At 33.4% G+C, this 12,758-nt stretch overlaps 1 protein-coding gene across 2 annotated transcripts in view; it reads left to right on the forward strand.

Moving 5' to 3' along the window:
• Positions 1-12,758, forward strand: part of pkd1a (polycystic kidney disease 1a) — a 128,381-nt gene that overhangs the window by 98,907 nt on the left and 16,716 nt on the right. The window contains exons 47-53 of one of the 2 annotated variants that reach the window (XM_028444780.1): positions 727-921; positions 1,019-1,158; positions 2,439-2,569; positions 2,704-2,785; positions 4,352-4,474; positions 5,016-5,187; positions 5,299-5,589. In XM_028444780.1, the coding sequence (XP_028300581.1) occupies positions 727-921; positions 1,019-1,158; positions 2,439-2,569; positions 2,704-2,785; positions 4,352-4,474; positions 5,016-5,187; positions 5,299-5,589 (1,134 nt within the window). The remainder of the gene's footprint in view (positions 1-726; positions 922-1,018; positions 1,159-2,438; positions 2,570-2,703; positions 2,786-4,351; positions 4,475-5,015; positions 5,188-5,298; positions 5,590-12,758) is intronic. The other variant, XM_028444789.1, reaches the window with a different exon arrangement.

Below are 12,758 nucleotides of genomic sequence, written 5' to 3' on the forward strand. Positions count from 1 at the left end.
GGCTATTTTTAACATTAGGCTATTGCTAACACTAGGCTAATGCTAATGCTAGGCCAATGCGAAGCTAATGCAGTGCGACACATTTCACTTGCATTTTCTTCAGGAAATGCAAATGTTCTAGTTTTAAATGGAATTAATTGTTATTTTATTTTTAAAAAAAAAACAATTGTACATTTTGACAAACCTTTTATTTTATACAGATGCCTTTGTAGAAAATAAATAAGTTCCAATTGTGCAAGATTTTGTCTCATAAATGAGATGAGTTTGCTGTATGTAAGGGAACCATAGCAAGATTTATTAACAAAAATAAATGTGGGGGATGAAAGTAACTAGTAACTATTACTTTCAGTACTATTTAATTGAGACACTTTTTACTTGTACTTGAGTATTTCATGTATGACTTACTTGTACTTGAGTACAATTTCAATCAACTAACTTCTTGAGTAGGATATGTCAGTACACTTTACACCTTTGGCAATGTGCATTTGTACAGTATATCAACTGAAAATTGCCAGTTTGACCAGATCAGCCACATTTTCATTAAAAAGGTTTTATTGAATTTAACTGAAAGCATTTTTCTAAATGACTGCTTAATATCAGCAGGTTTTATAACAAACTTGCAGTTTAGGTTATATTTTGTAGAGAATTGGACGACTTTAAAGTTCTTGAAGATGCAGTGACAGTCTCTACAAATTACAGCTGCTATTCCTCTTTTTTTCCACACAGGTGCTTTGTGAAGGAGTGTACTATGCAGTGTGTGTGCGCCGGCTACGTGCAGAGGACCAAGATGTCCTGGTGGAGTGCCCTCGTGTGGAAAGAGTGGTGCAGAGAGTGCACAGGGTGAGACCACCTCAAGGATTTGCCTTGTCTCAGGCCCGACAGCAGGCCCGCAAAGTCCACATGCTGCACACCATGCTGAAGGTGACACACTTGAACAACACGCAACCTTCACACGAGTCATGTTCTGTCTTTTAGGTCTGACGTTTTTAATTAATATTTGTTTGGTTGGTCTTTGCAGAATTTCCTGATTTACATGTTTTTCCTCTTGGTGGTTTTGCTCTTAAACTACGCTGACTCAGCGAAAAACACACACAGCCTGAGACTGCGCACTCAGCTGCAACAGACGCTACACACACCTGAGTACCGGAACATCAGCAGGTACACACACACACACACACGGCTCAGACATTAGGGAGTGACTGTTAACAACATTAAATTGAATCATTTATGCTTTTGTATTTCTGCATATTTGATTTTTATTTGACAGAAACAGAGATAAATAATTTTACTTATGTCCCCAAAAAAGCACTATATAAAATTGATGTATTATTATTATTAATAATACCTACTAGTCACAGAAGGACTAGTCATAGAAGGAAACTTGCCTGATTTTAAGAGTCAGATTTTTATTTATTGCACACATCAAACATTTACAGAAGAGAAACATAGAGCATCAACCTCTGCCAAGCGCCAAATATCTCCTTTGCCAGATATTCAAAATCAGGCATAATAAGTATTAACTTCAGCCTAAACCCTTTTGGTTGTGCTGTACACGAAATAATGGAAATGTTTTGTTTAATGTTTAATGGAATGAAATGAAATGACCAAATAAAAACTACTACTTCTACTACATTCACAGTTATCTGGATCAGTGATTCTGATCATGGTACCATGGTCATTCACACTTTAAAGGCATTAAAAAAAAATCTATTCCCATTAATAGGTAGGTCCATTTTTTTTTTTTTTGAAAAATCGGGATAAAATGTGCAATACATATCCAATCTGGATCAAACTCTTTGGGGTAATTGAGTCAAAATTCATAAAGATTAGTCAATTACATACTGAGATATGATTTTTTTTTTATTTAAGCAATGATGAGTGATAGGGATTTTGTATTAAAAAACATTTTTTTATTTGATCCAGAATCAGTATGTTGAATTAGAATCCCCACTAAAACTTAATGGAATCTTCCATGGTGAAGGTTTATCTTTGGTTAAAATATATATATATTTTTTTTTTTAAAGTAGTTTTGATGTGATCCTGCTAACAGACAAAATGAAAATATGACCTCGTTGCCGAAGGTAATCACGAAACATCCTCACAACACTTGATCATTATATAACTATATGTTCCTCAAGCTGCATTTAAAGTCTTATCATATAGATTTTAACTTAGTTAAAAATGGAGTTTAGTACTCAGTGTTTCAGCAGCTTTGAGCTGCCAATTACCTGTTGAAATGTCGTCAGAGGTTCTCAACACTGCCGTGAAGCAGTATTTGTTGGTTATCAAGAGCTAAAACAATGTTAGGCTATTTAATGTGGCCTTTTTTTAAATTTAATTTCATTAGTTTTTTCCATTTTATGTCGACTTCTGAGCCGTGCACACACATCTCGTTTGGAAGTTTTACGGCCTGTCACACAGTCTACTCTGTCTTTTAGTCGGGATGATGTTGTTCAGTGGTTGAGGAGCTCCCTGCTGCCTCAACTTTTCCATGAACGCGCCCTCTTGAGAAGCACAGGAAGCGTGTTGCTCGGCACACTCAGGCTCCGGCAAATCCGTGACGAGCACGGTGAGATTGGCTCTTTGTCACTGCCTTTTGTATTTGATCATAACTTGTGGAGATCGATCATTACAAAGATGTTTGGCTTCCTTGTTTGTGTACAACAGCTGCATGTCATTTATGTCAGTGCCTTTGTGTTTTAGTTGCAGGTGGTTTTAAAGTGGAAAACCTTCCACTTGCTCTGACTAAAGACATGGAAAACAGAGTCTCCCATTCTGATGACTGGTAAGATCAACATTTGTGTTGAAATGCAGGTCATGACACAGCTGGGTCATTCCATGTCATTTCACAAATGGCCCACGCACTTTGGTCTCAAAGACCTCTGACATTTTTAACAATTGTTCCCTAATTATTCACTATGCACACTGTACTGTACATTTTTTGTTTGATTGGATGAATACTTTCTGAGTTATGGACAATTTAGTGAGGGGGGTTTGGGTCCTTATTTTTGTTTCATTTTCAACTTCCAATATCTCAGAAACTACATCACATAGGAAACTGAAATTTGGTATACTAATACAGCTCCACCTACTCTCTCAGAATATACAAAACATCTGCTATACATCCTATATGGTGGACATGCCAGCCCCTCAAAATTGAGAAAAAGTTTGTCAGGGTTTCAGGTTTTAACATGTTTGCCTTCTGTAAACAGCTTTCCGCGGAAATACTTTTTTTTTACTATTTTCATTGGCCCATAACTGCACGTGGGAATGTAAGAAAAAATCTGATCTCTGTTTTAGTTTACTAGTGCATTAGTAGTAGGAAGTATGTATTGCTATAGAAAAGTGGGAGGTTTAATATTTAGCACTGTATTGTAGGCTAGCATACATCTGCACCTTGCTGAGAGGAGAGAGAGAGAGAGAGAGAGATCCAGCCGGATGAACAACGTTAACAGGCAGTGGCAATGGATTAAGAATGTTGTTTATTATTCATGTCATCGTCATAGTCAGCGCATAAAAATTTGCAACGAATAAAGCTAACATCATCTCAAATGGGATGAAATCTGGTAGTATAAATAGACTAACTTGTAGCTAGTTGACTAAATGAACTGTGCAGAGCATGATATTTAGCACTGTAATATAGGCTACATACATATAGTGAAAGCTTATTTTTATTTTATTATTTTTTTTATTATTATTATTATTCACCTTCGTTACATAGTTGCTCAGTGAGGACACCTGCTGGTCAGTATTTACGGGGTATTTTTTTAGGATATTAGACCCACTTTAGTAGTTTTTAAAAGCCCTTTGTGTAGTCACTCCTGTAGATTATGCACAGCTTTCAACTTATCCTGAGTTACCATGACTACCTGTCAACATTGAGCTTTCCCGGTGGACAATTTTATGAAATAATTCATAAATGGTATCATTGCAGTCCAAACCAGTCTGACCTTGCACACCTTTGAACCAAGCAGCAGCCATGTTGAAAGTCTCAGGTCAGTTTGAGCCTGATTCGCAGAGATATTTGAGGAACACACAGACAGACAGAGATTCCTTGCTTTATAGATAGATAGTGCAAAGATTACTCTTTCTTGAGATATGAAACAATGCTTCTTTATGCAACTTCTTAATTTTTATTTTGAACCCCAACTTTGGGGCTATTTCACCACTCGCAGATGTTGAAAATCCTTTACATGAGACCATTGTAGCTAGCCTCTTTGTTTTCTAATCATTTGTTGTAATTGGAGAACAAAGTGGGATGCCCTGAAAATTTGTTGAAATGACACAGCTTCTATGTCTTCAAATTCATCTACCATTGAGATTCATCATTGTGTTGTGGTTTTTTTTCAAGGACACAGCTTCATCTGATGAGTGCGTACGGCAGCAGAGATGTGTTTCATCATCTCAACAGAAGTCTGGAGGAAGCATCGTCATCCTTACAGATGCTGCAGCAGCTGCACTGGCTCGACCACAGGTAGCAGGCTGCACATCTGGAAATTATAGATATTTTTTGTTTTAGTAGAAAAATGTGTCTGTTCCAAACACAGAGCTTTCAGACCTTTACGGTTCATACTGGTTCAGTCCAGAAAAACATAACAGCATTAAAATGATGGATTGGACAGACGTGACTTTTTAGATCTGATAATTTTTTTCTTGTAGAAGTCTTCTTTTGAACATCTTTTGGTCTTATCTGAATGCATTCAGTCTGCTCCAGCCATACACAAGATGCATCACTGTTAAATAAAACTATTAGAAAAGTACGGCCCACCCATGAACCTATTATCTCCACAAAGGAGGTTATGTTTTTATGGGCTTTTATTTATTTTTAGCAGCATCACGCCAAAAGTGCTTAACAGATTTTGACAAAATTTTAACCGAAGAAAGACTTAACACCACAAGTGTCAAACTCAATGCCCAGGGACCGAATATTGAAACCAGCAGTGGATAAGTGTGAGATGTTCATATTTTTGGTCTCATGATAGTCTTTAATTCTGTGTGTGTGTGTGTGTTTAAAGGACTCGTGCCGTGTTTGTGGAGTTCTCGCTCTGCAACGTAAACACAAACATGCTGGCTGTGTTCTCCTTCCTCTTTGAGTTTCCAGTATCTGAGCGTGCTCAGTCCAGCCTGGACCTGATTGTCATCACTCTGTGGCCAATAACAGGCCCACATCTGCAGCTGCTCCTCCTGGTAACCTTCTTCACGCTATGCAAACAATACATCTATTTTCACATAATCTACACCTGCAGCTTCCTTTGATTTGTTACTATGACAACGTGATGAGACCTTGTTGTTTTCTAGGTCATCCTTCTGGCCCTGGTGCTTTATTTTCTGGTGCGAGGGACATTGGGCTTGGTCAGAGAAGGCTTTAGATACCTGCTGACTGCCTGGAGACTCTTTGGCATCTGTAAACTGTGTCTGGCCACCACCGTGTGTGCGTTACACTTCAGCCACTGCCTAATGGCAAGGCAGCAGTGGGCGTCATGCTCACAGCAGCCAAAAGACGACTTCATGGACTTCTACCCTCTGGCCAAGCAGAGCCAGACGTACACAGTCTTTTCTGCCTTACTGTTGTTCATCCTCGTGCTTAAGGTGAGTAACTTTCTTTAGACGTGCACAACTTAAAGTCTGCAGACAATTAAGAAGATACAGAGTCAAAGGATAGAATGCTGCCTCTGAGGCAAACGTAGAAAGGTTTTTTAGTAGAACTAGTACAGTGCCCGTCGGAAGTATGCATTCACGTAGTGGGCGCTTAAGGAGAGTTGTCAATTACGGGCATAATAATAACATACTCTGTAGCATTATAAAGGGGTATATTTGCAGGTGCAAAGTAAAATAGCATGTGCAATTTCCCTGGTTTAATTCTATGAAACATGCGCATGATGAATGTGTTGTTTTTTTTTACTCATTTTTATATATATATTTTTTTTTTTGTTTGGTGTATTTTTCTGTAATGTATGTTTTTTTGGAGTCATTATGTGTATTTTTGTATCTTTCTGTTGTCTTTTTGTGCATTTTTTGTACAATTATTGTTTGTTGTTGCCATTGTAGTGTGATTCTGGAGTCATTTTGTGTATTTTTTTTTTTTTTTATGTAGTTTTGTGCATTTCTGTTGTCATTTATATTTTGTGTATATTGAGTCATTTTCATATTTTTTTTGTTGTTTGGTATATTTTTCTGTAATATATGTTTTTTGGAGTCATTTTGTGTGTTTTTGGAGCCTTTTGTACATTTTTGTGCATTTATGTTGTTTTGTGTACTTCCTGTATAAATATTGTTTAGTTTTTGTTTTACGTCATTTGTGCATTTTTATGTATAATTATTGTTTTTTGTTGCATTTGTAGTGCGATTCTGGAGTCATTTTGTATCTTTTTTTAGTGTAGTTTTTCGCAATTCTGTTGTCTTTTGTGTATTTTTTGTTTAAATATTTAGTTTTGTGTATTTTGAGTCATTTTCATATTTTTGTTGTGGGGGGGGAGTCCATTCTAAATTCATGTGCACCAGTCCATCCACGTGTACCTGCCTAACTTTCACTAAACTTCTCTATTTTCAGTAGTTAGATGTAGTGGCCGGTGTGACGTGAGTGAAGCTGCAGTAATCATCAGGTGACCTTCACTATGTAGCAACATGTAAACACTTAGATCTGACTCAGAGCGTAACACTACAGTCACTACCACCCTATGGACGGGTGTCGTGACACAGACTGTAACCGGACTAAATGGTGGTCCGTTATTCACTCAACACTCATATACCTGCACGCATGTCACGTAGACGGTGATCGATAGTGAAGCCCACCTGATCGATGTGTGTGTGTGTGAGAGACTCTCTACCTGGACTCTAATCTCCTCCGTTGGTTCTCACACAAACATGCCGCGAAAAAATGTGCAGCTTTCAACACAGCAGCCATTGCCGTCAATAACTTCCGGGTGAAGTCTGTCCGGCCTAAATAGCGTACGGTCAAACTAACATGAAAATAAACGTTTTGAAATATTATCACCAAATAATGAACAGTAAAAAAGTATGTTTCCTCAAAAGAGAAGTACACGGGGGCTCACTACCACGCTACAGACGTGTGTCGTGAGACAGACTGTAACCGGACTAAATGGTGGTCCGTTATACAACTTCCGGGTGAGGTCCGTCCGGTCTAAATAGCGTACGGTCAAACTAACATGAAATTAAACGTTTCGAAACGTCATCACCAAATAAGGAATAGTAAAAAGAAGTATGTTTCCTCGAAAGAGAAGCCCACAGAAGCTCTGGCACACACCGGAAGTGAGCTGTGCAGTGTAATAGATACAGATGGTGCGCTAGCGCCCCCTCACACCCTGAGGTCAAAAGATGAATAGGTTTCATTTCAGGGCAGTCCGGAAGTGAAATAAAAATTAAAATAAATATTTGGAAATGGCCAAATTACTCCAAAATAACAGATGCACACACTCGGGGTACTTGGAACCCATCGACCAAGTTTCAGGTTGAACTCGCACCGCGTCGGGGAGATATTTGCTCCACACACACACACACACGCATGTTTTTTGTACTTTACTGCATTTTTTACCCATTTTAAGTATGTGCATTATATTTGCAATAGTTTTTAGGATCTACTGATGGTCTAAACTCAAATTTATGTTTTTTTTTCAATTTTTGAAAAATTTGCCTTACTAAAGCCTTACCTTCGATTTTAGTGATTTTTCAATTTTTGGCATTTTTTATGCCTTAGTGCTTTCTTAACCCATTTTAAGTAGGTGCATTATATTTACAGTTGTTTTTAGGATCTAATGATGGTCTCAACTGAATTTTTATTTTTTTTTTGCTTTTTGATTTTTGAAAAAAAAGCCTTACTAAAGCCTTACCTCTGATTTTATGTAATTTTTCAATTTTTGTCATTTTTTATGCCTTACTACTTTTTACCTCATTTTAAATACGTGCATTTTATTTGCAGTCGTTTTTAGGATCTAATGATGGTCTCAACTCAATTTTTTTTTTAATGTTTGAAAAATATGCCTTACTAAAGCCTCGATTTTGGGAGATTTTTCAATTTTTGTGTTTTTTGTGCTTTACTGCATTCTTAGCCCATTTTAAGTATGTGCATTATATTTGCAGTCCTTTTTAGGATCTAATGCTGGTCTCAACTCAATTTTTTTTTTTTTTTTTGATTTTTGAAAATTTGCCTTACTAAAGCTTTACTTCTAATTTTAAGTCATTTTTCAATTTTTGTAATTTTTTATGCCGTACTACTTTTTTATCCAATTTTAAATGTGTGCATTTTATTTGCAGTCGTTTATAGTATCTAATGATGGTCTCAACTCAATTTTTTTTTTTTTTTTTTAATGTTTGAAAAATAGGCCTTACTAAACCCTTACCTTCGATTTTAAGTAAATTTTACATGTTTGTCATTTTTTGCTTTACTGCATTATTTGCCCATTTTAAGTATGTACATTATATTTGCAGTAGTTTTAGGGTCTAATGATGGTCTCAACTCAATTTATTTTTATTTTTGTTTTTAATTTTTGAAAAAATTACCTTCGATTTTGGGAGATTTTTCACTTTTTGTGTTTTTTGTGCTTTACTGCATTCTTAGCCCATTTTAAGTATGTGCATTATATTTGCAGTAGTTTTAAGGGTCTAATGATGGTCTAAACTTTTTTTTTTTTTTTTTTTTTTTTAGTTTTTGAAAAATATGCCTTACAAAAGCCTTACCTCTGATTTCGGGTGATTTTTCAATTTTTGTTTTTTGTGCTTTACTGCATTCTTTGCCCATTTTAAGTATGTGCATTATATTTGCAATAGTTTATAGGGTCTAATGATGGTCTAAACTCAAGTTCATGTATTTTTTCATTTTTTGAAAAATATGGCTGACTAAAGCCTTACCTCCGATTTAAAGTAATTTTTATATTTTTGTCATTTTTTTTGCTTTACTGCATTCTTAACCCATTTTAAGTATGTGCATTATATTTGCAGTAGTTTTAAGGGTCCAATGATTGTCTGAACTAAATTTTTTTTTTTTTTTAGTTTTTGAAAAATATGCCTTACAAAAGCCTTACCTCTGATTTCGGGTGATTTTTCAATTTTTATATTTACGGTCCTTTTTAGGATCTAATGATGGTCTAAACTCAATTTTTTTTTTTTTTTTTAGTTTTTGAAAAATATGCCTTACAAAAGCCTTACCTCTGATTTCGGGTGATTTTTCAATTTTTGTTTTTTGTGCTTTACTGCATTCTTTGCCCATTTTAAGTATGTGCATTATATTTGCAATAGTTTTAAGGGTCTAATGATGGTCTAAACTCAAATGTATTTATTTTTTCAATTTTTGAAAAATATGGCTTACTATAGCCTTACCTCCGATTTAAAGTAATTTTTACATTTTTGTCATCTTTTTTGCTTTACTGCATTATTTGCCCATTTTAAGTATGTGCATTATATTTGCAATAGTTTTAAGGGTCTAATGATGGTCTAAACTCAATTTTTTTTTTTTTTAGTTTTTGAAAAATATGCCTTACAAAAGCCTGACCTCTGATTTCGGGTGATTTTTCAATTTTTGTTTTTTGTGCTTTACTGCATTATTTGCCCATTTTAAGTAGGTGCATTATATTTGCAATAGTTTTAAGGGTCTAATGATGGTCTAAACTCAATTTTTTTTTTTTTTTTTTGAAAAATATGCCTTACTAAAGCCTTACCTCCGATTTTAAGTAATTTTTAAATTTTTGTCATTTTTTATGCCTTACTGCTTTTTTACCCCATTTTAAATATATGCATTTTATTTGCAGTAGTTTTAGGGTCTAATGATGGTCTCAACTCAATTTATTCATTTATTTTTTTAAGTTTTTGAAAAATATCCCTTACAAAAGCCTTACCTCCGATTTTGGGTGATTTTTCAATTTTTGTTTTTTGTGCTTTACTGCATTATTTGCCCATTTTAAGTATGTGCATTATATTTGCAGTAGTTTTAAGGGGCTAATGATGGTCTAAACTCTTTTTTTTTTTTTTTTTCTTTTTAGTTTTTGACAAATATGCCTTTTGGGAGATTTTTAAATTTTTGTGTTTTTTGTGCTTTACTGCATTCTTTGCCCATTTTAAGTATGTGCATTATATTTGCAGTAGTTTTAAGGGGCTAATGATGGTCTAAACTCTTTTTTTTTTTTTTTTTTTCTTTTTAGTTTTTGAAAAATATGCCTTACTAAAGCCTTACCTTTGATTTTGGGAGATTTTTAAATTTTTGTGTTTTTTGTGCTTTACTGCATTCTTTGCCCATTTTAAGTATGTGCATTATATTTGCAGTAGTTTTTAGGATGTAATGATGGTCTAAACTCAAATGTATTTATTTTTTCAATTTTTGAAAAATATGGCTTACTATAGCCTTACCTCCGATTTAAAGTAATTTTTACATTTTTGTCATCTTTTTTGCTTTACTGCATTATTTGCCCATTTTAAGTATGTGCATTATATTTGCAATAGTTTTAAGGGTCTAATGATGGTCTAAACTCAATTTTTTTTTTTTTTTTTTAGTTTTTGAAAAATATGCCTTACAAAAGCCTGACCTCCGATTTTTAGTGATTTTTTAATTTTTGTCATTTTTTATGCCTTAGTGCTTTCTTAGCCCATTTTAAGTATGTGCATTATATTTGCAGTAGTTTTTAGGATGTAATGATGGTCTCAACTCAATTTTGTTTTTAATTTTTTTTTTTTTTTTTTTGAAAAATATGCTTTACTAAAGCCTTCTCTTCGATTTTGGGAGATTTTATAATTTTTGTGTTTTTTGTGCTTTACTGCATTCTTTGCCCATTTTAAGTATGTGCATTATATTTGCAATAGTTTTTAGGGTCTAATGATGGTCTAAACTCAAGTTTATGTATTTTTTCATTTTTTGAAAAATATGGCTGACGAAAGCCTTACCTCCGATTTAAAGTAATTTTTATATTTTTGTCATTTTTTTTGCTTTACTGCATTATTTGCCCATTTAAAGTATGTGCATTATATTTGCAATAGTTTTAAGGGTCTAATGATGGTCTAAACTCAATTTTTTTTTTTTTTTTTTTAGTTTTTGAAAAATATGCCTTTTGGGAGATTTTTAAATGTTTGTGTTTTTTGTGCTTTACTGCATTCTTTGCCCATTTTAAGTATGTGCATTATATTTGCAGTAGTTTTTAGGGTCTAATGATGGTCTAAACTCAATTTTTTTTTTTTTTTTTTTTTCTTTTTAGTTTTTGAAAAATATGCCTTACTAAAGCCTTACCTTCGATTTTGGGAGATTTTTAAATTTTTGTGTTTTTTGTGCTTTACTGCATTCTTTGCCCATTTTAAGTATGTGCATTATATTTGCAGTAGTTTTTAGGGTCTAATGATGGTCTAAACTCAAATGTATTTATTTTTTCAATTTTTGAAAAATATGGCTTACTATAGCCTTACCTCCGATTTAAAGTAATTTTTACATTTTTGTCATCTTTTTTGCTTTACTGCATTATTTGCCCATTTTAAGTATGTGCATTATATTTGCAATAGTTTTAAGGGTCTAATGATGGTCTAAACTCAATTTTTTTTTTTTTTTTTTCTTTTTAGTTTTTGAAAAATATGCCTTTTGGGAGATTTTTAAATTTTTGTGTTTTGTGTTTTTTGTGCTTTACTGCATTCTTTGCCCATTTTAAGTATGTGCATTATATTTGCAGTAGTTTTAAGGGTCTAATGATGGTCTAAACTCTTTTTTTTTTTTTTTTCTTTGTAGTTTTTGAAAAATATGCCTTACTAAAGCCTTACCTTTGATTTTGGGAGATTTTTAAATTTTTGTGTTTTTTGTGCTTTACTGCATTCTTTGCCCATTTTAAGTATGTGCATTATATTTGCAGTAGTTTTTAGGGTCTAATGATGGTCTAAACTCAAATGTATTTATTTTTTCAATTTTTGAAAAATATGGCTTACTATAGCCTTACCTCCGATTTAAAGTAATTTTTACATTTTTGTCATCTTTTTTGCTTTACTGCATTATTTGCCCATTTTAAGTATGTGCATTATATTTGCAGTAGTTTTAGGGTCTAATGATGGTCTAAACTCAATTTATTTATTTTTTTGTTTTTAATTTTTGAAAAAATTACCTTCGATATTGGGAGATTTTTCAATTTTTTTTGTGCTTTACTGCATTCTTTGCCCATTTTAACTATGTGCATTATATTTGCAATAGTTTTAAGGGTCTAATGATGGTCTAAACTCAATTTTTTTTTTTTTTTTAGTTTTTGAAAAATATGCCTTACTTTAGCCTTACCTCCGATTTTAAGTAATTTTTCAATTTTTGTCATTTTTTATGCCTTACTGCTTTTTTTACCCCATTTTAAATATATGCATTTTATTTGCAGTAGTTTTAAGGGTCTGATGATGGTCTCAACTCAATTTATTCATTTATTTTTTTAAATTTTTGAAAAATATCCCTTACAAAAGCCTTACCTCCGATTTTGGGTGATTTTATAATTTTTGTGTTTTTTGTGCTTTACTGCATTCTTTGCCCATTTTAAGTATGTGCATTATATTTGCAATAGTTTTAAGGGTCTAATGATGGTCTAAATTCATTTTTTTTTTTTTTTTTTTTTTTTTTTTTAGTTTTTGAAAAATATGCCTTACTAAAGCCTTACCTTCGATTTTGGGAGATTTTTAAATTTTTGTCATTTTTTATGCCTTAGTGCTTTCTTAACCCATTTTAAGTAGGTGCATTATATTTACAGTCCTTTTTAGGATCTAATGATGGTCTAAACTCAATTTTTTTTTTTTTTTTTTTAGTT

Source organism: Gouania willdenowi, chromosome 1, assembly GCF_900634775.1.
Source record: "Gouania willdenowi chromosome 1, fGouWil2.1, whole genome shotgun sequence".
NCBI lineage: Eukaryota > Metazoa > Chordata > Actinopteri > Blenniiformes > Gobiesocidae > Gouania > Gouania willdenowi.